We start from the raw sequence: 26116 nt of genomic DNA, 5'->3' as shown, positions 1-26116 counted from the left end.
TTTGAGCGGATTCGCTATCAGGCAGCACACACCTGTCTGGCCACAGCTGTTTTAGGGGCAGAGCATTTCTGCCGTGCACACGTGAGCGATGGTTCTGCCTCGAACGGAGCTTGTCTGCCAGAAGGGCCCTGGCATTGCGGGGTAAAGCTGGGCTTGAGCAGCTCCAGGGGACCTGTCACTTTCCAGTGGCATTAGAATAAAAAAGCAAAGCAGCTTCCCCGCTCCTCGTGTGCACGGAGGGAGAGGCCGCACTGCGCACTGGCTGCTGAGCGTCCTTTCTCTCCAGCTCTGGGTAGTAATTACGCTGTTTGTTTATAGTTTGCATTAGCCCGCTCGGCAGAGCCGCTGAGGTGCCGCTAATCTCCATTCAGCATTCGCAGGAAGGGCCTCACGACAAAACAGGATATTCTGGTGGGGCCGGCGGATGGACATCACGCAGAGCGTCGCCTAGCAACAGATCAGCACAGGGCGCGCCCCACTTCAAGGTGCCTTGGTTTGAAAGCGGGAGGCTGACAGGCTTTGCAGATGGCTCACGCTCTCTGCAATACCTGGCCATGCGCCGAGGTATCCCCGAGGGCTGAAGAGAGACGGACAAGTGCCACTCTCCCCACATCTGAGGAAACTGAGGCCCGGGCAGAGACTTTAAGAGACTCATCTTCAGTCGTGTAGGGCCCGCCTGTGCAAGGTGCTGAGTGCCCTTTGCCCTCGAAGCGCTCAGCACCCCCCAGGATCAGGCCCATTGGGGTTAGAACTAGAATTCACCTCTCCTGATGGCCAAGCACTGTGCACTAACCACTAGGCCACCTTGCAAGCCCAGCCACATGGCCATCGAGGAGCCAGTGACACCATGGCAGAAGCAGAAGCACATGTGGGGAACCAGTGGCTGAAGCACCCCATGACACACGCCTCCCCATACCACTTAGAGCTGGAGTCACCGGAGGGTTCCACACTCACCAGCCCCCCCCCCTCTTTCCAGAGCAATGTGTCCTGTTACCCTGCCCCAGCTCCCCTTCGGTCAGCCTCATGTCCCCGGACCCAGCGCCATCCCCGTGGCACGCTCTAACCACTGCCCATTCCCATCGCGTCGGCAATATCAAGGGAACACTAGAAGTGGGAGGGGAGTTTTTGACAAAGCATTTTTTCAACACCCAATGCTGGTTCGTCGGCTGTTCGCGGGAAAGTGTCGCTTTCGGTGACTTTCCTGATTCGAAAAAACGTTGGGGAAAAAATAAAGGGTCAAAATTGGACAGTTTCAAAATGAAGTTTCAGTTTTTCAGTTCGAAACGACTTTTCTTTTCAAAAAATTCCCCCTGAGGTGGGTGGGGCTGTTATCCGATGGGGAACTGAGGCACAGAGACACTCCGGATTTGCCCATGGTCACACAGTAAACCTGTGACAGAGCAGGGAACTGAGCCTGGATCTCCCACACCCTAGGCTGCTGCACTAACCACTAGCCCAGCCTTCCTCTCTCTGACTGTGAATCTCTGCTTCTGACTCTGACATGCCAATGCACATTCACCTGCTCTGACATGAATCTATTTTGAAACTGCAGGGAGGCCAGCTGGGCGTCACAGGTCGAACCAAGTTGCTATCACCTATTCCATCCAAATGCCAGCACGCTGTCAAAGTACAGCTCCAGAGACATGTACCGCAAGGCTGCGCCTTGTCTACTTTCTCACACTAGACTGTCACATATTAATGCTCTCCTGTGAAAGGTCTGTTAAGACCCTTCATTTTCAGCTCTTACCAACTTGTACTGAAAAATCCCTAGGTTTTACAAAAGCCAGTATTCAGGCTTTACCAATATTCACCTGAATTTTGGACCACTCAGGTACAGGAAAATACTGTTTATGTAAGAAAATCTACTCCCTGACATTAGGAAGATGTGTTTATGTTAACAATCAATGAGTCTAAGTGTAAATGTGAGGCTGTCTGTTAACGTACGGCAATGTAGTGGAAGACACACACACACGTGTATGTCCTGTACAATTAATGAAACCAACCGCAGCATTAAACTGCTTGTATTTCCAATACTCTTACTTTTCTCTATTGCTACTTTTTTTCTGTGCCCCCGTTCCCCAGTATCAACCCTGATATTTACCCAGGAAACTTTGCTGTTAACTTTTTGCACTGATTTTCACCCATTTTCTAATTTTTATAATAAACACTGATATATTCCCGGGAAATTTGAAATAAATGAAGGGCCTTGCCTACCGTACGTCCTTCTGAGACTTGGGCTAGAATACAGCAATGACTGAGCACCAAACAAGCTATGATTTGGGTATGGAAATATCTTGCTTAATAATCTAGCAGTGGCTCAGATTATGAATATGATACGGGGGACCTTCCCATCCTCCTCCACCTGCACGCAGCCTCAACCTCAAACCTGTCCAGACCTCACTGAATCTAGTTCAAACAGGAGTTGGGAAAATCCAAGGAATTGTGGGTCTTTGCCAAACTATATCAGCCTTCACGAAAATCCCTAACGCTTTAGGAAAGACCTTTAAACTTGTGAGCAAAGTGCTATTTACTTAGACTTCCTCTCAAAAACAAGAGTCCTCAAGGGAAGCCACAAGGTTCAGAATAGGTGTCAATCCTGGGACTCCAGTACTGGTGGCTTTAGGCTCCTCCCAGAGGATAACTACAAAGCAAGGCTCTTTGGAAGGGCAATCGGGTTACTATAAGGGGTAGGTCTCCGTAGTGAGGGGCTCTCTTGATCCAGAGTAACTCCACTGAGATCACCAGAGTTACTTTAGATTTACAGTGAGAGGAGAATGTAGCTGGGGATAGTGGTGGGGGTCAAACTAAAGCAGGGCAACATTTTCCAGCCATAAATGCAGATTTGGCGATAGCCAAAGGTTTGGTGAATTTGTGTCAGTTTCGCTGAATTGTTCATGCTGGAAAAAACAAAAACAAAAAAATTCCCAAAAAGTCAAAATATTTTGTTCTGACATTTTTGAAACAAAATGGTTCCATTTTTTCAATTTGAAACCACTTTTCATTTCGAAATGTCCTGCAAGTTTATTTGAAAAAAAAATTAAAAATTGAAAAAAACTTTAAATGTAAACAAAGTTTTATTCGACTTTTCGATTTATTGAAAACCCCAAACAATTCTGGTTCTGAGTCGACCCGAAATATTTGTGTTTGTTTTCAATTTTTCAGACGTGTCAGTGAACTGAAAAATCAGTTCTTCCCAGGAGTCTAGTTGAAAGAGTCCAGTGTGCCACTGTGCCGAACTCAAGCCACCTACGCTTCCCTGCATGGCTGTCTGGGCCGACGGGACTTTCTTAAAAGTATTTTTGAGAGCCAGGGGTCGCAGCCACCCCCGGTCTGATAGGAACGACGGTGAGGACGGGTCTATTTCTGTGTCTCTGGGGATCAGTGGAAGGGAGAGCTGCTGTTAATGAGATCATCCTGCAGGAAGGATGTTGAGTTAATGGGATTGTCGAAAATGAGATTACCTAGAAGGAGATGGAGATGGCCAGGGACACCCCAGAGCCAAACTAAAAGCATCCAGCGAGCTGACAGAAGAGCGTGACAGGGGAGGGTGTGAGGAGGAGTCGGGATCTGATGTGGTCTCCTGAGAGCATTCCTGGTCATGGATGGGAGGTGACTGCTGCTGAGGACACCGGGGCGGGGGGATCAGGAGTCAATGGCAAAGCTCTCACTGATTTCACTGGGGCTAAGGTTTAAACCCAGGTGTATGGAGACAGCATATATCTCCCTTGCTGTGAAACAGCCCAGGTGCATGCAGGTAACGGGCACCTGATGCAGGTGCAATGCACAGTCAGGAAGAAGGCACGGCTGCTGGGCTGCCCGCTGCGGCAGGTCAGATGCCTGGTGAGTCTCAACGTTGCATTCACTCCACCAGCATGGGAGCGGATGAGAGCAGCCCAGCCAGCAGGCACCAGCAGAGCCCAGCAGCGCCTCTCCTTGCTGTGAACGCTTCACTCCCTGATGGGCGCTGCTCCCTGCACTGGCTCCACCAGAGCGATCCTATAAAACTGGGACTTCGGCGCATGGTCTGTCTCTAGAGCGAATGTGCTCAGCTTACAAAAGATGGTTTTGTACCTGCCAGCCCTGCCAAGCCAGCCTGGGACCTGAGTCAGCCCAGGGCCTTTCCTTCTCACACGCTGGCCAGTGGGCGAAAATTGGCTAACACTGGGGTCCATCCTCACCCACACTCTGCGGGCCAAATAAGACACTCAGCACCACCAGGACAACCCATTATCTCCTGGGTGGAAGTGACAGGCCCACTGACGATGGATCCAATTCCCTCTGCCTTAGGTATGCTAGCAGTGCAGAGCAATAGCCATGAACGGCAGTACACACTTAGTTTTGCCCTGACCCGACGCTGGTACGTTCAGGGGCAGATCATGCTTTTCAGGGTGGATCCACCACTTCAAGGGCAAATTATCTGAGGAAAAGCTTTAAAACTCTCCTTGCCGTGACGCCCTCTGAGCAGGGAGATGGGACAGAGCTCAGCAAGGAGCCAATTGCTGGCAGGGAGAGAGCGGGGAGAACCCTGCCTCCGCTGGGAGTGAAAGGGAGGAGGAGAGCGGCCGTTCCCTCTCTCCACTGGCCGTGCTGGGAAGAGCAGCTGACAAATTGCACAGTGCAGCTGTATGAAAGGTTAGCAGCTGGCTCCAGGTTCTGTGGCTGGCAGCCCGCCCGCCTGGAGCTGTTCTCCCTTCCAGGGACAGGGCATGTGTTACCGATACCGTGTATCCCTCAGGGCTGAGTTGTCGTTGAAGTGGCTGGCTCAGGGCCACATCTTGGGTAGGGGGGATTTAGGTCCCCCGGGGATTTTGCGAATACGACTCCCCCTTGCTGTTATCAAGGCCTCAATCCCCAGGTGCTGCTGGGAGCGGCAGGCCAGTGGGTGCAGAACCCTGCCTACACTGAGATGGGGAGAGTGGGGCGGGCCAGCGACGATGCAGGGATCATGCTGGGCGTGCCCTGAGACCGGGAGGGAAAACGCCCGAGGCAGCTGGGAACTCCAGGGCTGTAACTCCACAGAGGGGCCCCGGGGATGTCACCAAGGAACACGAGAGCTGCCCGAGCTGCCCACCACCCCAGCTCCTACCGTGCCTGGGCTTCCTGAGCCACTACTCCTCCCACCGCTCTGCCGCAGCTGATGCCAAGGGCACTGCAACAGGGCCCACCAGCCCACCGCAGGGCCCCTCCGCTCGGGCAGCCGGGGGCAGGCTGTGGATCCTACAGGTACCATCCCAGCCCTGCAGAACCCACCTCACCCTCTGCCCTCCAGCAAGTGCGCTAGGCCCCAGCTGCTGTAAACTGCCCCCAGGGGAGTGCAGGGGATAACGAATGGGAACTCAAAGAGCAGCACCCACTGCCCCTTCCCAGGGCTGGCTGCTGCTCCCCTCCCGTGCCAGGCCCAGGAGACAGGGCTGGGAAAGGGGGACTCGCCTGGTTTGCTGATTCTGCCTACATGAGCCAATGAAGACGACACACCCAGTGCATGTGCAGCCCATAGCTCCTACGGACCAGCGTCCCCTCCCCAGCCCTCAGCACGCCTGCTGCAGTGACACTGGGCCCACAGGGCAGGCAAGCAGGTCTCCCAACTACACATGGGGAAAGTGAGGCAGGGAGGGGTTGTGACTTGCCCAAGGTGACACACAAAGGAGTGTGAGCCAGAGACCCCAGCTCTGCGCTCTAACTCCAGACAATGCTGCCTCCCCGCAGCAGCAGCGGGTTAAGCCAAGGGAGGCCCCTCTCCCTCTTCTCTTCTGCTGTCCTCACCTCATGCTCAGGGAGCTGTGGGTGGTGGCTCAAGACTGGATGTGTCTTCAAGGGACCTGGGTTCTAGTCCTGCCTCTGCCACTGTGCTAGGGTTGCCAACTTTCTGATTTCAGAAAACCAAACTTCCTTGCCCCGCCCCCTTCCCTGAGGCCCTGCCCCTTCTCCGAGGGCCCGCCCCCACTCACTCCATCTCCCCCACCCTCGCTCACTCCCTCATTTTCACTGGGCCGGGGCAGGGAGCTGGGATGCAGGAGGGCTCTGGGGTGGGGCCAGGGATGAGGGGTTTGGTGTGAAGGAGGGGGATCCAGATTGGGGGGTGGGGCTGAGGGGTTTGGAGTGTGGGTGGGGGCTCTGGGCTGAGGCAGGGGGTTGGGTTGCGGGAGGGGGTGAGGGGTCCGGCTGGGGGTGCGGGCTCTGGGGTGGGGCCGGGGAAGAGGGGTTTGGGGTGCAAAAGAGGGCTCCGGGCTGAAGGGTGGGGCCAAGGGGTTCAGAGTGTGGGAGGTGGTTCCAGGCTGGGGCAGGAGGTTGGGGTGCGGGAGGAGGTTCGGGGTGCGGTCTCCAGGCGGTGCAGACCTCAGGAGGCTCCCGGGAAGCGTCAACATGTCCCTCCTGGCGGCTTGTAGGTGCAGGGGCGGTCGGGGGCCTCCATGCGCTGCCTACACCCTCAGGTGCCACCCCCACAGCTCCTATTGGTAGCCATTTCCAGCCAATGGGAGCTGAGGAGCCAGTGCTTGGGGTGGCGCCTGCGGGTGGGGGTAGTGCGCAGAGTCCTCCTGGCTGCCCCTCTGCCTAGGAGCCGGAGAGACATGCCGCCGCTTCCGGGAGCCACGTGGAGCCAGCTGTTTCAGCCAACGGACTTTTAGTGGCCTGGTCACCTGTGCTGACCGGAGTTGCCAGGGTCCTTTTCAACTGGGTGTTCCAGTCCAAAACCGGACGCCTGGCAACCCTACTGGGTGCCCTTGGACTCGTCACGCTGTCTCTGTTTGCCCATCTATAAACAGTGGATAACAGCACCATGGCTGATAAACGCTACATGAGAGTTATTACCCTCGAGTCGGCATAAACCAGCCAGAAGCCTCTTGGTCGGTTAACCAGTGTTTGCTGGATTTTTCTTTTCTGTTACATCCAAGGTAGAGAGAGAATCAAACCGCAGGTGGCCGCAGCTGCCTTGCCGTTCATCAGGGACATCCTCTTCGCCAGTCTCTGCCATTTAACAAGTTATGAGCACCCTCCGTGCCCAGCTCCAGTTTCCCTGCTTCTCCTCCCAGCTGGAAGAGAACACCGACCTAGCAGGACATCCGGGTGTACATCCGGGATACGGCAGAGACTCCGTCGCAGGCTGAGGGAGGTGATCAGCTAACGAAGGGTCCCGTGAGCAGACTCTTCCCCCAGAAGTCCTTCGGGTGTCTCTATAAATCGCCTGCCCTGCCCCGGGACTGAGTCAGCTGTCACATGACACTGCAGCTGGCTGCCCTGTGCCAGGACTGCTCCACACGACAGGTGAGCACTGCGTTTGCAGATTCCAGGACACTGCGTATGGTGGCAGCAGCACCAGGCTAGTCCCAGGACATGGCACACGGCAGAGTTCATTTTTCAGTGCTGCCAGCAGAACTGCCAACCTGGCGCTCTGCAGAATGCCCTGGGCAGCGAAGCTGAGTGCCTGGGCAATGCCACAAAGAGTGCCACAGACACCCCCGTCCTCGGCTGTCAGGGTGGCCATGTGGCACTCAAATGTCAGCAAGGTGTTTTTTACCCCAGCAGGGGACACTCGGGGAGTTACACAAACCCAGAGGTTCATTGCTGCAGGAGCTGTCACACACTCGGCCCTCCAGCGGGTCAGGGTTTAGAAAGGACGGAGGGTGGCTGAAGCCTGGATTTTATATTAAAAATTCAGGTCTTGTCTATCCTGTTTCCTCTGGGGGACTCTATGGACAGACCCAAAGCGCTGGGAGGACAACAGGCAGGATCGTGTGCCCAGCCAAGTCAGTGGCAAAACCCCCACTGACTTCAGCAGTGTTGGATCAAGCCATGGGACGCCAAGGAAGTGAAACCAGAGCTTTCAGAGCCCTTCACGCCTCACACCCTCATCATCATCTCTCCTACGCCATCGAGATGTCAACCCCCGCCTCCAGTCGGCCCATGACGCCACCGCCCCTGCCCAATTGATGTGTCTCCAAACAAGGTCCTACATGCTTTCTCCGTGCCACCCCTCACGTATCAGGGAAGCTCTCTGGAAACATGCCCAAAGCTCCCTCATTATCCTCCTCGAAACTCCGCTTTCCTGTGACTGCCAACGGAAAATCTGACAAGAGCTAGGCAGCGGGTGTGCTAAGATCACAGCCTGTCATGCTGACCAATACTGGCTTATTATTTCCTTAGTCTGTATCCATCTGATGTCTCTCTTTTTATCCTCAGATTGTCAGAAAGAGACTGACTTTTTGTTCTGTGTTTGTACAGCACTTTGCACAACGGGGTTCTGGTCTAAGATTGGGCTCCCTATGCCCAACTGCAATACAATTTATTATTATTATTACTAGAGAGGAGAAAGGATGGTTAGTCAGACTGTTTAAAATACGTTATTTGTTTTTGTCAGCAGCTATTTAACTCAAACATCTGACAGACAGTTGGGAGAAAAGATCTCTTTGACACACCTCCTCCTGCTGCTGCAGTTCAAGCCTGTGGAAAAAAAAACCTCAGTTCTCTGGCCTTCCAATGAGACCTCCAGCAAATATAGATTATATATATTTTCCTGCTATTTCTGAAGTAAACAAAACAAGAAAGAAATTTAAAAAATAAAATAAAAATGACCAAACCCAACTTTTCAGGCCTTCTTTCTCCATCCTAAAGAAGCAAAAAAGGCACAAAGGCACTTTGGTTTTCCCTGGCCAGGTCACCGCTGAAGAAGTAAACAAGGGAGTAATGAGCATGGCTACTGGTTCCAAAACAATCAGGCTACAACAGAGACGTCTGGTTCCCTTTAAGTTACAAGAGGGAAAACTCCTAACAAAGAGAGTCATTTTCTCGCGGCTACAGCATCTTGAAGGAAGCCCTCCATCAAAGCGCTGGCCAGAATGAATATTTAATGCCAATCACCAGCTTACCTTGTGATTTCTTTTCTTTTCTTTTTTTTTTTACATTCTTGCAGTTTTCCTCTTTCTTGTTTAAAAAAGAGGTAAAAAATAAATTAAAAGCCAATCAAAATCCTTTTCAGTCCAAGCCTTAGTTATCCGTCACCTTTCAGACCCCCAAACTCCGAGGGAAGCAGCGTTTCAAATTAATAGATCTTTCTGCAGATAGCCTGGCTTTGATGCGCAGATCCAAGTCGATAGGCTAATGGAAATTACAGCACCCTTTCTTACTAAACTGAGAGGAATTAATTGGAGAGGGATTGGCATTCCAGGCATGTCCCTCCCCGACTGCACCGAGATGACAAAAGGCCTGCGGGTGGCACATAGGTCAGGATTCAGGTGTCTTAGCTGGCCTGGGGGGATCAGTGAAATTCCCCACAGCTCATCAGGGCAAGTAGCAGAGATGCTACTACATTCTGCAATGGCCCGCAGGTCGCCAAGAACAGCTGGGGCACTCCTGGACAGAGTGCTGTCATCAGCTGATAGACTGAACAGACACCATGGCCCAGAGCCACAAAGGTATTGAGGAATCTGGGCGTACATGCTTCAGGAGAGAGCAAGACAATGACTGCCGACACAGAAGACCTCCACGGTATTAAGGCTAGGTCTACACTTAAAATGCTACAGGGGCATCGCTGCAGCACTGCGCCTGTGTCGCTGCAGTTAATCCACCTCCCCGAGAGGTGGTAGCTAGGTCCACGGAAGAATTCTTCCATCAGCCCAGTGCTGTCTACTCCAGGGGTTACATCGTCTTTCCTACGTCTCTCAGGGGGTGGATTTTTCACACCCCAAGAGCCATAGCTAGGCCAATGTAACTTTTCAGTGTAGACTAGCTCTCAGTCACACCTTGGTCTTCTCCAGGAACTGGAGGACCAAGAACTCTATGGATGAAATCCTGGCCCTATTGAAGTCAATGGCAAAAGTCCCACAGGATCAGGATGTCACCCTATGAGTTCAACTTAACTCCAGAGGGCTGTTGCTGAGAAGGAGAAAGGCAGGATGGAATCCAGCAGGGAAGCTTGTGCTTCCCTCCGATATGCCCAGTGTGGGAGGAAAACTGGGTCCAATTTTGAACGCAAAGGCCTTTGACAATTTCCCATCAGGCCATCGGCCTTTTCCAGGGGGCAACTGTGCTGCCTCTCCCTGATCAACAGGAGTTGCTACTTCTTGTGCTATCAAATGGGTAAGCTGAGGAAGAAACTGGCAACAGCCAGAGACTTCACAAATTGAAGGGGGCCAGAAACGTTCCTGGTGCAAGTCCCCTGAAAGCAACAGCATCACTCGAGGGATGGAGAGAACCTGAAGTTGATTTGCTTCCTCTAGAAAGATACCTAGGGCCCTACCAAATTCACGGCTGTGAAAAATGTGTCATAGACCATGAAATCTGGTCTTTCGTGTACTTTTACCCTGTACTATACAGATTTCACGGGGGAGACCAGTGTTTCTCAAACTGGGGGTCCCAACCCAAAAGGGGCTGCAGGGCTGGGGGGGGTTGCAAGGTTATTGTAGAGGGGTCGTGGTATTTCCACCCTTTCTTCTGCGCTGCCTTCAGAGTTGGGTGGCCGGAGAGCAGCACGGCTGCTGGCTGAGGGCCCAGTTCTGAAGGCAGCAGGACAGAACTAAGAGTGGCAATACAATACCATGCCATCCTTACTTCTGCACTGCTCCTGGTGGTGATGCCTTCAGAGCTGGGCTCCCGGCCAGCAGCGGCCGGCCAGCAGCGGCCACCCAGCTCTGAAGACAGTGCTGCCGCCGGCAGCAGTGCAGAAGTAAGGGTGGCAATTCCGTGACCGCCCTACAATAACCTTGCGACCGCCCCACAACCCGTTTTGGGTCAGGATCCCTACAGTTACAATGCCGTGAAATTTCAGATTTAAATATCTGAAATCGTGAAATTTATTATTTTTAAAGTCTTATGACCGTGAAATTGACCAAAATGGACCGTGAATTTGGTAGGGCCCTAAATATACCTATGGAAATAAAGCTACCGGGACGTGTAGCCGAGATGAAAACCGGGACTGTCCCATGTGCTCCCATGATGCTTCCACAGCATCTGAGCCTTTTTTCAGCTTCCTCTGCTGAGTCTGCCAAACGCCGCTGATGTCCCCGGAAGGGCTTTCCACTGCAAGGCACTTCTGCTCAGAGTTCTTTGAACTACTTACCCCCATTTTATTTTGATCATTATTATTGTTTCTTGGGACTTCACCACACAATCGGTTGCCACAGCTCACGCACTCCATGGCGCCAGTCAGAGCTGAGCACACTACACACAGTGAATTATTCATTCCAATACATTTAGTCCCTTTTTCCCATTTGCAAAATTATCTGCCGACAGACATGGGTCCACATTTGCAAAAGCGGCCCCTGATTTTGCCCTTCCATTTTTTGGGGGGGCCCAGCTTGGGCTTCTCCCATGGGATTTGCTAGGTGCTGGGGGTGCTCAGAATCTCGGGAGGTGGAAGACATCCCATGCACACTTGATGGGCCCAAGGTCGGTCACTTCGCAACATTTTGGTCGTAGCTTTTTACAAATGATGAAATTATCAGCTGTTTTCAGTATTCACCATCATGACTGGTCACCTAGGTCACATGGTATTATTTCTGCTCCCTGACTGGATGACTGAAATTTGCAATAAACAGAAGAGGGATTTGATTAAGTCACTTGTGGCACGAACCTCTGCACAGGCTCGTATTCACAAGACTGTTGTTTTCCAGGAAGATGCTTGGGAACGAGTCATCTGAATGTTTACAGGGGTGGCCACTTTTACACCACGTGGAGCTTTGTCCCCCCTCTAATGGTGGCGGGGCCACATAGATGTCGAGGAGCCTGCTACAACTGTGGCTAACAGAACAGGGTCCTTTTGCTCGGGCAATATAAAGGCTCATGCATTAAGATCCCAAGGTCTCCAGTTCAATCCCAATTGCTGACGACTCACCCAGTGCCCCTGTTACATAAGGAATGAAGTAAATTACCAGGCTTAAGTCGAGCAAATGTTCACAGATACACTAGTGCAGCCTCTGCCCTGCTCTAGTCACCCATCCTCTGTTGCCATGGAGACAGTTGCATGGTACAGTGGAGATGCTTATGTGAGGCAGTTTGATCTAGTGGTTAGAGAATGGGAGTCTAGGAACCTTCAACTCTGCGCCTTGGGTAAGTCATTACCCTTTTCTCTGCTTCACATTCCCCCTCTGTAAAATGGGGATGATGCACAGACCACCTGAGCAGGGGGCGGCAGGGAGCAATCACAGCAGGCAGTGTTTGCACAGCACTAAGTATCTTTGTTGTTATTAACAGGACAGCAGACCTAAGGAGTGAGCAGCAGCAGAAGATAAGCATCTAAGGGCTATTCTGCATTAGGCAGGGTTTGCCAGCCTAGCTACACAGATACAAAGCCCTGCTGGCACAGCTTATCCTCGTTCGGAATGAAATCAGCTAAACTGGCAAAAGCACTTTTCTGCCAGTGGCCATGTCTACACTACAGACTTCTGCCAGCATAGCTCTGTCCGCCAGGGGTGTGAAGAGGTGTGACCACCGACCGAAACAGCTGTGCCAGTAGAAGTCCCTAGTGTAGATACAGTTATAGCAGCAAATCCGAGCTTTTACTGGTTTCGCTCGGGGGCAAGAGGGTGGGCTGAAATAAGCTACGCCGGTAGAAATGCAGCTTTGCTGGTATAAGCTAAATCCTTCCCAGGAGCGCTTTGCCAGTGTAGCATACCAGGGTTCCTATACCGAAAAAGCAATCCCAGCGTAGACATGGCCTGAATCTACACTAGAACTTTTCCTGGAGTAAAAATATTAAAAAATCAACCCCCTAAGCAACAGGGGGCCAGTTTACTCTTCAGATCGGCCAACGTCTGACGAGTAAACCTGGCCTGAGCTGCCAAGGGAGAGCGAGGAGAGGCTAGAAGTGGGCAGCCAAGTCTCAGAGGATGGCCAGTTCCATGGGCCTGGGCTAGCTGACCGCATGGCCCTTCCAATGGCCAGGGAGAACATGGGCATCACAGCTCTGCAATGACCTGCTCCAGCCGGACACTGGTTATTAGAGCTGACTGAGGAACGGGAAGTGTTTTTAGCGAAAAACTGCAATCAATCAATCAATCAATGGATTTTCCATGGGAATGTTTCATTTTTCCGCAATCTCCCCTTTTTCCCTCCTGCCAGTGGTTTTCGAAAACTGGGAACATTTTGGTTTCTGATGGAAAACCAAAAACTTTCAACAGAAATGATACTTTTTTCCTGCAGAAAAGGTTTGTTTAATAAAAAAGCTATTTTTTGCCTAAAATTGGTGACATGGCCGACAAGTTCCGAAAGAGCTCTGCTGGTCACTCTGCTGGTCAGTCCCTCTCCCCCTTTGATCCTATTGATTTAACGTCTATTTCCCAGCACGTGAGCATCAGTTACACTCCTCCGACTGTTCTGTACAAAAGCCAGAGGTAGGGCTGTGCAAAGGGCAGCTTCTCAGTCTGATCATGCACCTGTCTCCTCACGTTTGGGGGTGAAGGGCAGTAGGAGGGGGCAGGGAGGCAGGGCTATAGTTATAGGAGTTACAGCCTCAGTTGGCTTTGGGATCAGCACTCAGGTGACCTGGAACACATCCCACCTCAGTCTGCAGTTCCCAGCTCTCTCCGGGTGTCAGGAAGCAGGGCCTGCTGTAGGGCCAGTCTCCGAGCACCCTAACCTGTAGAAGGCTCCCTGGCTGGCTACATGGCCTATTGGATGGACGAGTAAGCAGACTGGCTCCTAAGCCAAGCAGCCACTCAAAATGTGCCTAGTGCTGCGATAGCTCCTGTGCCTACTTGTTCCCAGCCTTGCCCCTACCTTGCCTCACTTCAGGTAACCCAGCTCTGACCCTGCACTTCTGACTTTATCTCCGACCCTTGGCTCTGGCCTCTGACCCTGGTCTCTTATTCCTGGCCACTGACTCCTGCTCCAACCACTAGGCATGACTGCCCACGTCCCAGTCTCCCGCCCAGAGTCCCACAATACCGGCAGTAGCTGGCACCTCCAGACCTTCTCTCTCCTGCTCCTTGAAGTGATGGAACAGCAGCGGCCTGCCCAGCCAGCTCTGTTCTGACTGCACGCACCCTGCTACAGAAACTGGCTGGGTCTACAAGTATTTGAAGGCAGAAAATCCCCAAGAGGGAGAGAAATTATTTAGGGAGGTGCCGGGGGCGAGGGAAAGCGTGCAATGAAAATGTAGTCTGAGGAGCCGGACACGCTTCCTGGGGATGAGGAATCCACACGGTGAAAGCCACAGCGCCAGCCATTTCAAACCAGGCTTGATAAAGCACTAGGAAATCTGTCCGGTACCACAGGGAGCGATCCTGGCTGATGGGGAAGGGGAAATCAGACGGCCCTTACCAGCTCTAACTCATATACACCAAATCCATCCCACACGGAACTCTAGGCGCTTTAGTACATGGGAGATGAATAGGGTGCTATGATTTTATGACACAACCGATAAAATCTTCCATTTGGCTGAGCACAGCATGTGCTGTGTTTCAACAGCTCTTTGCTTCGGCGGGACTTAATACAGCAGCAGATTATATCAACAGCCCAGATAATGCTCCTTCAAAACCATTAAGCCATTTTTACTCTATTACAGATTCAAGTGATGTCTTAGAGACATGGGGCCTGGCTCTCTGAGGCCCCGCCTAGACTAGGAAAATGAAGCATGTTTAGCAAACATGTTAGCAAGCACATTCATAGGTGCAGGAACTAGTTTTGTGGGGATTGCTGCAGCTCCTCCAGGTTTTACGCGGGGCTCTGCTCCTGGCCCTGCATGTGGGGCCCCGCCCCCGGGGCTCTGTTCCCAGCCCCACACACGGGGTCTTGGCTACTGCCCCCGTGCCTGGGTCCCGGCTGCCAGTCCCACCCCCAAGGCTCAACTCCTGGCCCTGCACGCAGGGTTCTGGCTGTTGGCCCCCGCCTGGGACACCACTCCTGGCCCCGCATCCGGGGCTCCGTGCCCGCCCGCAGCTATGGCCCCAGCCTCAGCCTCCTTACCCTTGCCCATGTCCCTCACTCCCGGAGCCATGGCCCTGCTCCCACCCCTAGGGGATGGAGTGGGGCACGGATGGGGTAAGGAGGGGTGCAGCACCCCCACTCTAGCACATGTCAGTTAACACCTTTTTAAACACAGCCTAGCACAGAGTATAGATAAAGACAGTGCGGTTTATAAACAGGTTAGCTGTCAGCCCTCAGGTCTCCACTAGGGGGCTTTGCCAGCCCTGTAATGTAGACGCAGCTTATGCCAAGAGAAGCAGTTTTTCTCCTGGTACAGTAACACCACCTCCCTGAACGGAGTTGAGCTGTGTCAACAGAAGCCCTCTTCTGTTGGCATTGCTGCCTCTACACTGGGGATTTTGCTAACTATGTCAGCTTCGGGGGGGGTGGATTTTTTACACCCCTGCCAAGAAAACTGTGGCCTGGACCTGGCCCAAAGCTTTTACTCTGTCGTAAAAAAAAAAAAAAAAAAAAAAAATCACGCCCCCCCGCCCCCCCCCCCCCGACACAGCTACGGTGGCACAACTCTGACGGGTAGACCTGGCCAGAGAGCTGTAAATGGTGGATGCCGGCAAACAGTTTGTAATTGATCACTGGGCTGTACAGCTTTGCCTATGTGGGATGGAGAGGGGAGTATTCAATAAACTCAGCGCATCATCCTCCCTCACTGTGGTCACGGCAGCTGTCACCCCACCCGGATCTGGGACCTAGGACACACAACTCGTCATCCGGGCCATGCGGGTTTGCAGCAGGCTGACACATGTGGGGCTTGCTGTGCCTAGGAAAAACGGTCTTTAGTGAAAATGGGATTGCGAAGTCGCTGGAAAGTCCCCGTGTAGACAGGGCAAGCTAACAGGCGATGGCTGGTCGAATGGGAAACCTAGATCGGCTAACATGTTACAACTGCCACAGGCCCTGTCTATGCTGGGCTCTCAAAACAGGTCAGCTATCACATTCTTGTCCAAGCCCTTTCCGAGCCCTTCAGACGACACCCCTGCTCTTTCCTAGTTGAAGTACAGAGGAAGCGAAGTGATCACAGGTACCAGCATGCCGTAAATGCTGGCCATGTGGACTTGTTAACGGTGACATCTGTCAGTTCGACTCCAAGCCAGCCCCACCCTGCAGCACTCGTGCTTGGAAATCAGAGGCAGTGCCTTCCCCACTGGCCATCAGATCCCCACTTGATCTTCAGCCGCGTATGGAGGCTACAGCCGGACCCCAAATCACAACCCATGGGCTCCAACCTCCCCAGCGATGACACCGGTTTTCTGTGTTTGGATCATTACACAACAATAACAGCAGCCGGGGATAATAATCGGCGCTTAAAGAGATCTCCAAGAATCTATCACCAGCCAGCAATGCTGTTTCTTTAGCGCATAACACAACGCTAGGGTCTGGACAACCCATTCAGATACAAATACTATCTCCACTCACCGGCACCTGGCCCTGATGCCTGTCGTCCAAAGATCACTGAGGCCAAGGTGTGCTGGGGCAGCTACCCCACTTTAACGTCAGCCCGTCTGCTACACCAGTGTGCAGACAAGTTCCCAGCGTCTCCCAGATTCGTCACTAACTAGCTGTGCAGGAAACTCTTCACCCACCACTGAGATGCAGCACAAACTCTCAGCTCTTTGGAGCCTTTGTGTTCTGGGCTCCTACAAGTTATGGAAATACAAATCATGATGCTAATCATCTCTGGGGAGGAAAGAGGCCGCTGCTTAGCAGCCCATGGCAAACCGTGCACCACAGCTCAGAAAGGGAAGGCCCAGATTCTCCAAGATATTTAGCGCTGACCTCTCATCAATCTCAATGGGAGTTAGGCACCTAAACACCTGTGAGGATCTGGCCCGAAACCTATTTCCAGTGGAAGCGATCGGGAATTTGGGGAAAAGCGAATGTAACTACCCAGCCTGTCTGGAACTTGGCTAGGACGATGAGGCTTCCATCCCATTCTTGTCAAAGTGACAGGGCATCTTTACTGAGCACGAGGGGTCAGGACCTCTGCCATATGCCTTATCTCAAAGTTGCCATCTCCAGCTGCACTGGGACCTCGTAAACCACATTGGGCCAGGTCTATCTCCGGGGGAAAAGCGCCTCCTACTGCGCTGCAAATGCCACTTCCCCAGTGCCCAGAATAACAGAGCAATCATACTTTGCACCTACTGTCTCTGATTATTTATTAACTATGGTGTATTATTTATTGAGCACTGCCAAGGTACTTGGTGCTGTAAAAACCACGAGGACAACCCGGTCTCTGCCCCTCAGAGCTCACAGACTAACGGGACTCGGTGTGGATGATAAAACACGCACTAGGTAATTAACTAAGTCAAGTCATTGAGTTATACCCACAAGAATACACGGGAACTCATCCTGGCTGAATGGTTCCTTTGCTTTTAATCCCTTTGCAGAGGGTGCTGGATTTTCCTGGCCTGGTGCCGGGTACTGGCAATACGCGCTGGGACTTCTGGCACTCACAAAGGAGTTCATCTGAGCAAAACTCCATGCACACGATTCGGCAACGCTGACGTTTTATAAACCAGTTTGTTTCTTTACTCTCTCTCATTCTTTCTCCTCCTCCCCCACATCCAGAGCCCAGGCTACCATGCACCTGTGAGCAGACTGTGATGTGACATTGCAGAGGAATAACTTTACCACCACAACCACGTAATCACCTGACGCCCAGCTGGCACTCCCTGAGTCTTAATACTGCAGCCAGTATGCTAATGCCTGTCAACTGTATCCTGACTGTGCAGGTGTTACCTGATCAATCTGCTCACAGAGTCAACTGTGCTAACCCCAAAGCTTTTTGCTGTTATTCTCCTATGGAGTTTGGCTACAGCAGAATCACTACATTCATCTCTGTTCTCTCAGAACAATGCAACAACCCTTCCCTTCCTTCAGACTTAACAAAAGCACTGCACTCACCACTGATGGGCAGCCACCTCTGGGGTGGGACACGGCAGCTGTCCAACATTCAAAAAAGGAAGTGAAGAAGAAAACTATATCCAATTGACAGACAATAGGAATTTTAGGTGGCCAGATGGAATATGCCCGGAGCCCCAAAGTTAATATCCCATCTCCTACCACAAAAAAGCCACAACATATTTCATGACCTCAAGTATGGGGTTATTTGTCCAATGTGGTCTTACAGGAGAGCGCCACCTAGAGAATGACCAATACTACATCCGGCAGCACCTGGGTTTTTCTTGAAGGGCTCCCATCCAAGCAGAGTCCAGGCCAAAGAGCTCATAAACCTCCCCAGAATTTTATTCCTGTGCAACATTTCCACTTGTGACACATCTATCGCTCCTTGTTATGAAAATCTTTGCCATCTGATTCCTAAATGGGTCTTTAATTTTATTTCCAGATCAGCCCGTCTGATAATTTACATTCACACAGTGATGGTGGAAAGCACATAAATATCTCAGTGAAGTTGCTGCTTATTAAGCCTCACTCCTGGAATAGCTTCAATGCCACCAACTCTCCGACATGCATAATGCTGTGCTAGCAGACTGGGGGGGAGTGGATGCCTTTGTGATAGCCTTGCTTCATGGTGACACAACAGCAGGTGGATTCATCCACCTTCCGAAGTCCCTCGGGGAATGTATTTAGTGCAGAGAATTCCAAGCTGATCGTTTTTATTTTTTACCACTACCAGCACTTACTGCAGGCTAGTCTCTGTGCTCACCGGGCCGCAGTACGGCTCTGCACTTTGAATAGTGTTGTGTCGATTGAGTTTGTAGCAGAAATCCTCTAAAGTCAACAGACACTGCAACTGCCATTTAATGGGGACATCCGTGCTTCCTGGCGTTGCACTAACTAAATAAGACTGCTTCAGAGGAAATCAGACCCAGCCGCTCAAGCTCAGGTTCTGGTAAACGCTGGTGATTCAGTAGAGAGCGCGCTGCCCTCTCACTTGGTACCGAACCCCAGGCACCAGCATGGCGCTAAGGGGTGCTGTGCTGCTTCCACCTTTCAAATGCGATATAAAGCCCAGGTCCTGCCCATGTGCGGACATTAAATAAGATTAGGAGCGGTGTGAGGGTCAGATTTCAGGCTGGGTCGTTACACTTTTCCCACCAAAAATTCCCCCTGCGCTTTCAGTTGGATACAATAATCTTCTTAAAAATCTGTCCTAAACTGTCACAAAGTGCTGCCGTGGGCTGTTAAACAGCTGCCATGCTCCGCCCCAGAGATGGCTGCATTTCACTGCCAGGAGAAGCAACTCCTGTCTCCATGGTTTGTGCAATCTGTAATGCACTTTGGGATGGCTGGACGGAAGGTACCAGGGAGGTACTGGTCGGTGTTGTCACTTGCAGTACCAGGAAGTGTTAGCCTCACAGCCTCCTCATGGGCTCTCCCAGATCAGTAGTCCTGGTGCACTCCCAGCAGAAATGGGAAACACGAGGCATGGTTTAAAGAGCCACCACCGTCATGGAACTCTCTCCACCCCCACTTCCCCCGCCCCTTGAGGATTCTCTCTCTCCATTATCTCCGTTCACCAGCTGGAACGGGTTTCCTAACTGATCAGCCCCAGGACCTGGAAATCCAGCTTGCCACCTTCTGCCTCTGCCACGGCACTGCAAAGCGAGGCTCTGCGGCCGGGACTCAGCCACTGTCTCAGCTGCTGGTGTGTAACTGCAGCTTGCTCTCCCGCAGCGGGCTGGGCTCTGCGAAAAGCTGCTCTGTGCTCACTAAAGTGAGTCGGGGTGACGGGAAGCCCCATGGGGGGCACAGAGAGGGAAGCAGGAGGGGGCATTTTGTAGCCACTTTTCTGACTAGCCTTTAAAAATGGGGGGTCCTCATGGTCGGACGGGACAGCGTGTGCATGCGTGTGTCTGTGTATGTCCCCACTGCTGCCTGGGAAAGCGTGCTGTACAGGTACTGCAGGAAAAGGAAGCACCAGGCGGCACAGCTGGCAGTGGGGCGCAGGTGCACTCCTTTACCCCTGTGTATCTCTCTGTGGTTACTCCCACTTTGCACCAGCACAGAGGCGAGCAGGAGAGTCACTCCACGCGGCAGCCAGGCCGGCCTCTCCCTACAGCTGCAGATTTTATTCCTAGAGAGCTAAAGCCATAAACTATTTCTGTTCGGCTCCCAAGGAGCTTCACCCTCATCCCCCGCGTATTTATCTTTGATGCCCAGCATGATGTCGCTGGAGGTGCCACGCAGCTGGCAGGCAGCCGACATGGCCTGGGTCCTGCAAGGACAGGTGCCACATCCCTTTTCTGTGCAGCAGGGAGCATGGAAGTGTCTGGATCCCAGCCCGTCACCTCCCAGCTCCCCCCGCCCCACTCCCAGCTCAGCCTGACACCGAGGTGGGGCCGATGCAGTGCAGGGATGGGACAGGAAGGTTTGTCCGGGGCAGACGTGTCCCCCACCCCCCTTACCTGTACTGTGCTTGGAAGTGGTTCTGCACGAAGCTCTGTCTGCTGGGAGGCTGGGCGCTGCCAGAACCACAGCTCTCGTCGAGACTGGGCTGGGGCTGCAGAGAGACAAACGGGGTTATGGAAACATGGGACGGCAGCTGAAAATCACCCGACTCCCCCCAGTGGCACCCCTGCCCCCACCACACCCCACTGCCCTCAGCGGGGGCTGTCAGCAATTCCTCCTGATGGAGATCTTCCCCTCCACCCCCGTCTCTACCCCTGCTTCTCCACAGCTCAGGGTGCAGGGAGGAAAGCTGGGTGGGACCCCAGCTCCACCAGCCCTGGACAGCCACAGGGGTCACTACAGTGGGGCATGGGCCACGGCTCTCCCCAGGGCCTTAGCACACTGACTGCAGCCCTGCCAGACCAGAGCGGGGAGGGAAGCAAGACATCTGCTTCCCCGTGGGCATGGGGGGGCACAAAGTCTGGGTAATGGGGCAGAAGGTGGGAGCAGGGGGTGGAGGCTGGACGAGTGGGGGAAGGAGATGGAACCAGGCTGGAGAGGAGAGCTCCAGGGTGGGGATGAGGCAGGGAAGCTGCTGGCACTGGGTATTATCAACAGCAAGTCCCTGGCCTCTCTGGGCCTCCGTTCCCATCTGTATGATGGGGACGGTCGCCCGGCCCTGCCTCGCAGTGAATTGTGAGGATCAATACACCCCCTGGATACCACAGCGATGGGAGCCCTAAAAGTAGCTCAGATCTGACGTGTCCTCATCGGCCCCGCATCGCTGCACTGACTGTCCTTCCCCCTTGAGGCTCTTTGGCTTTTCCCCTCCCAGGCAGTCTGGCAGAGTTACTCTGAGGAGAGTCACCCTTGTCTTTCCGGCCTGGAGAGGCCCTCAGCTAGCCCGGTCCCTCTTCCCAGCCCTCAGCCCCAGCAGCCCTCAAAGCAGCCACAGGCCCTGATGGGTAAATACCGGCTGTACAGACAGGGGAGCACTGAATAGGAGGAGGGAGCAATTTCACCGCCAGATACAGCATTGGGGAGACCAACACTGGACACCGCGCCCAACTCTGGGTTCCACATTTTTAAAGGGATGTTGAATAATTGGAGAGGGGGCAAAAGAAAGGCAGGAAAATGATTCAAGGGCTGAGGCAAGAGCCTTACAGAGCAATCTGTTTAGCTTCTCAAAGAGAAGCTGAGAGGTGGCTTGTTTACAGTGTCTAAGGACCTTCCTGGGGAGAAAACACACCTACTAACGGGCTCTTTAATCTAGCAGAAAAAGGCAGAACCACCAATGGCTGGAAGCTGAAGTCCGACAAATTCAAACTGGAAATTAGGAGTAATTTTTTACCACGGCGGGTGATTAACCATTGGAACAAACTCCCAAGGGAAGTGGTGGATTCTCCATCTCTTGCTGTCTTCAGATCAGGGCTGGAGGCTTTTCTGGAAGCTGCATTAGTCGAACACAAGCTCTTGGCCTCGGCACAGGGCTAAGTGGGGGGAATTTAAGAGCCTGTGCTGGCTGTACAGGAGGTCGGACTAGATGATCTAAAGTTCCCTTCTGGCCTTAAAATCTCTGCATCTCTGCAAGGAGCGAGCGATCAGCGCTGACAATAGGGTGGCTGCTTGCTGAACCCACACAGCCTGCTTGCAGTTATTAGGAGCACTCCCATCTCCCCTCACAGGGAAAGCAAACAAGGGCAGTGAGATCAGATGGTTCAGTGGAGAGCAGAGGAGAGATCGGATATTGGAGAGCAGCAGCACCGCGGCTCTGGGACAGCAATGCAAAATGCACACAGGATCCAACCAGGAGAAACCCACCAGCCAGGCAGGCACAGAGCAGGCTCAGCCCCCTTACCACATAGCAAAGCTACACGGGGACCAGCGGCTTGCAACTCCCTGGGCACCTGCTGGACGTGATGCTCGCTGGCAAGCAGCTGTCAGCTTTCAAACGCCCCTCCAGAGAGCTGGGTTGGGGGGGGGGGGGAAGAGAGTTAGTGAGTTTGGGGAACGTGTGTATGAGTGCACAAGGGTTGCTGTGCCCCCATAAGTGTGTGTGTGTGTGTGTTCATGAGGGTTGCAGTGTGTGCATGAGTGTGCACAAGGGTTTCTGTGTGTGTATGTGTGTGCACGAGGGTTGCTGTGTGTGCACGAGTCTGTGTATGTGTGTACACGAGGGTTGCTGTATGTGCACGTGTGTGCATGAGGGCTGCTGTGTGTGCAGCAAGTACAAGCGGAAAATGGTGCTAGGTGTGAATTAACCTCATGTAAGTGATCAGAAACCGAACAATAACTAAAAACACACCTGGGGTGCATGTCTCCAAGGTAAGTGTGACAGCAGGGCTTCACGAGCAAGGACATCAAAATAAATAAATACATCCTTGCACTTCCCTGATGCCTACTATATACAGATGTCAGAGTGCTTTACAGCACCCCAGCAAATATAATCACCCCAGTTTTACAGAGGGGTACACTGAGGCACAGAGCAATTAGTGTGACTGGCTCATAGTCACAGACATTGAGTCACTGACAGATCTGGAGACAGAACCCAGGAGCTCTGACCCCCCAGTTCCCTATTAGAACCCCTCGCTCATGCTAGCTCAGTTACGATATCCTGAGCAGTGCAAGTTTTGGGAGTGTGGCTGCCCTGAAGGAATAGCAGCAGGAAGGGGGACACGATCCCTTCCTAACAGTGGCACTTTTCACCTTGCACCCCAACACTGCAACAACCGGAAAGTCAAATTCCTCGACACTTCCTGCCAGGGAGATTCGCAGGTCCTTCATTGTGGCTCCCAATTGTAACACCCAGGCAAGGAGAGCAGATTGCAACTTCATCTGAAGACGTGATAAATAAATCTCTCTCACTGGTCCTGTACAAAATTCCTAGAGCAGGTCCTAAGGCAACTGCTTCTGTATTTACAGCCTCTGCATCAAAGTAACTGCAGCTAGTACCACTCTGGGGGAGGGAAGGGGGCGGTAATTCGTCAGAATTTTAGCACTGGGGCCCCCTGGATACAATTAATTTAACTGGCCCCAGCTTCCTGGGCTCATCGGCTGGAACCTGGGACTAGTTAGACCGCGTCAGCTGTATGATTAAAAAAAAACTAGGAGTGCAGGTTATTGCAACAAAACAGAGGAAGATCCAAATCACCAAATCACCCCAACAAGGGTGCAATTGACAAAGTCACTGGAATTAGGGGCAGTACCTGCCCTGTCAGCTTCTGGGAGAAAAGAAGAAGAGAAAGGTCTGTCAGTTGGCTGAGTTAAGCCTCACTGAGCGCCAGCTCTTGGTTCTCTATCTGCAAAAGGAATTGAAAGAAATTGACCACAGATTGGAGCTCCTTCCAAAATCTTCTCACTGCCCCGCTGGACAGATAGCCAGCAGCTCTGTCTACAACACAACCGGCAGTGCTCCAGCCAGCAGCCTCACCCAGACCAGCACTAGCTACCAAACTCCAGGGGGAGACTGACACTGAGGAAGGGCTGAGCCCTGCCCGCGGCTGGCAATAGGGTACCTTAGAAACACCAGCAGGAGGCTACTGCAGGAATTTAGATGGAACATAGGAGCTAATGGTGTTAACATAACCCAGTCGCTGTCCAACATTAAACAGTGTTCTACAACATGCGGGGTTTGGTATAGAGACCTCAGCTTCCTTGGCACCATGGCAAACGCACCATTAACCATCCTTTGAACTTTGTATTGAAGATAAAGAAAAGAAGGGAAGACAGTGAAAGCCTTTGGAATGTCAAGTATTAAGTCAGGCTTGCATTTCAACAGCACTCCTTCTTCCCTCTCCCTTAGCTGGTGAGCGTTTCAGAAGGAAACCCCCCTTGTTTGACAGTCTCCTAGATGGGAGCCAGGATGGCACAGACGCCGACTTTCTTCTTTTCGGGTGGGTGCTCCACTCCCACTCCACTCCGAGGCCCCGCCCCTGCCTTGTCCCCTCCCCCAAGACCAAGCCCCCACCCCGCATCTTCCCCCCAGCTCCACCTCTTCCCCCGAGCGTGCCCCACCCTCGCTCCACCTCTTCCCACCCCCACTCCGCCCACTCCCTCAGCCTCCCACCTACCACCGAACAGCTGATCAGTGGGTGAGTGCTGAGCACCCACTATTTTTTTTGCCATGGGTGCTTTAGTCCTGGAGCACCCACGGAGTCGGCGCCTATGCAGGATGGTAATCGCTGTCCTTCTGGGGAAAAGGGGAGAAGTTTGTTGAGATGGATTGGAGCTGCTGCTGTTGTTACAGTCTGATCCTGTTTCATCCCAAGTGGTGGTTTGGATTCAGCTGAAGCTGGTAGGAGCAGCAGTGTTGTTTGAGCCCCTCCCTCTGGCTCGGTCTGGTCAGGACATCTCTCGGGATCAGGACGATGAAGGTCCGGGGCCCAGGAGACAGCGGGGTTGGCAGTGAAGCTCACTCCAGTAGTCTGTGTCTGTTCTTCCTGTATTGCCCCCCGAAGTCTCTTTGTTTAAGGACCCACAAAAGGAGCGGCGGGTGGAATAGCCCATCCCCTCGTTCTTTTGTCCACCAATTAGCCCTAATTTCCCACACACAAATTTTGATTCACTAATTTCCGGTCCCACATCCTCTGTCTTTCCCAAGCCGGATTTCAGCATAGTCCTTGAATCACAGCAGCGTGGCCTTTTTTGTTTGGACTAATTTATCTCTGTCTGGTTCTCCTGCACCTGTTTATAACATTCATTATTGAAAACAACCTGACCTACTTTCCAGCTCCATGTTATTACAGGTTATTCATGAACTCTGTACAACGGAACTCACAATCAGAGTCAATTTGTAGGCTCGATTCTCACCCCAGGGCATCCCACCCAGAATGCTCCAGCCCCATGCCCCAGGATGCTCAGGGACACCAGCTAGAAGAGCGCCCCCTGCAGGGCCACCACTAAGCAGCTGCTGCCCTCCATTCCATTCTTGTGTAACTGAACCAGGCTCCGTTGCAGCAAGCAGGAACGGGATTCACGCTGCGCCACACTGGTGCCCACAATCCCTGGAGAAGGAGATGTGAAGGATGGGGACGTCTGAGCTCAGCCAGCTCCCGTCGCTTCCACGGCTACCACACTAGGGACAGGAAGCCTGGCGTGAACTTGGCTTGGAAACAGCACCCTCCCTCCCTCCTTCCGTGCCACCCTCCTGACTTGTGATTGAAGTGGAGGAGACACCTGCCAGCCCAGATCCAGACCTGCCCGGCCACCCCAGTCACTTTTCAGACTGCCAGCGACGGGCTTTTTGCTTCAGTGATGAGGCTGGAACAGATGGCGGGAACTGATGGCGGGAAGAGAAGTGTCCATTAGAATCCCCCACGCTGGCAGCCTGATGGCTCGGCGGGGCGGGGCGGAGCTCCCTCTGGGGAAACGGCACATCAGGGAACGTTTGCTCCATCAGGACACGATCTCCCATGCGCCTTGCCCCCATTACGATCAAAAGGGAGCTGGGGACACAGGCTCCACATTGGGTCTCTGGGGGGAGCGCTCTCCTTCTTTGCTGCTAACATGACCTATGTGGGGAGAAGGTTATTCCCCATTTGTGTGGTTTTGACACCTTCCTCTGAAGCAGGAGCTGTTGGAGGTGGGATCCGGTGTCCCGGCCCTGATCCAGCCTGGCGATGCCTGTGGTCCTATGGTTTGATCTTTCTTCTCCTAAGAATGGCGATGTCTGTCCATTTGGGTCTGTTTGTCCTTCTCCTTGCAGGCAGACAGCTGCACAGTGCTGGTCCCTGTGTTTCTGCCCTTGTCTCTTGGTAGGTCTGTAGATATCACAGCTAAGGTATCGCTATCAGAAGCATGGAGGTTATTTCCGGGAACCCCCTGCAGTTTCCCTCCCGCCCCAGCC

General features: G+C 52.8%; 1 protein-coding gene across 1 annotated transcript in view; it reads right to left on the bottom strand.

Moving 5' to 3' along the window:
• The window catches only part of USP43 (ubiquitin specific peptidase 43), a 177669-nt gene that overhangs the window by 89401 nt on the left and 62152 nt on the right, over positions 1–26116 (bottom strand). The window contains exon 3 of the mRNA XM_065415820.1: positions 20289–20383. Within this exon, the coding sequence (XP_065271892.1) occupies positions 20289–20383 (95 nt within the window). The remainder of the gene's footprint in view (positions 1–20288; positions 20384–26116) is intronic.

The sequence above is a fragment of the Emys orbicularis genome, chromosome 13 (assembly GCF_028017835.1).
Source record: "Emys orbicularis isolate rEmyOrb1 chromosome 13, rEmyOrb1.hap1, whole genome shotgun sequence".
Classification (NCBI taxonomy): Eukaryota; Metazoa; Chordata; order Testudines; family Emydidae; genus Emys; species Emys orbicularis.
Note: the sequence above shows the minus strand (reverse complement) of the source record. Positions and strands in the feature narration are given on the sequence as shown.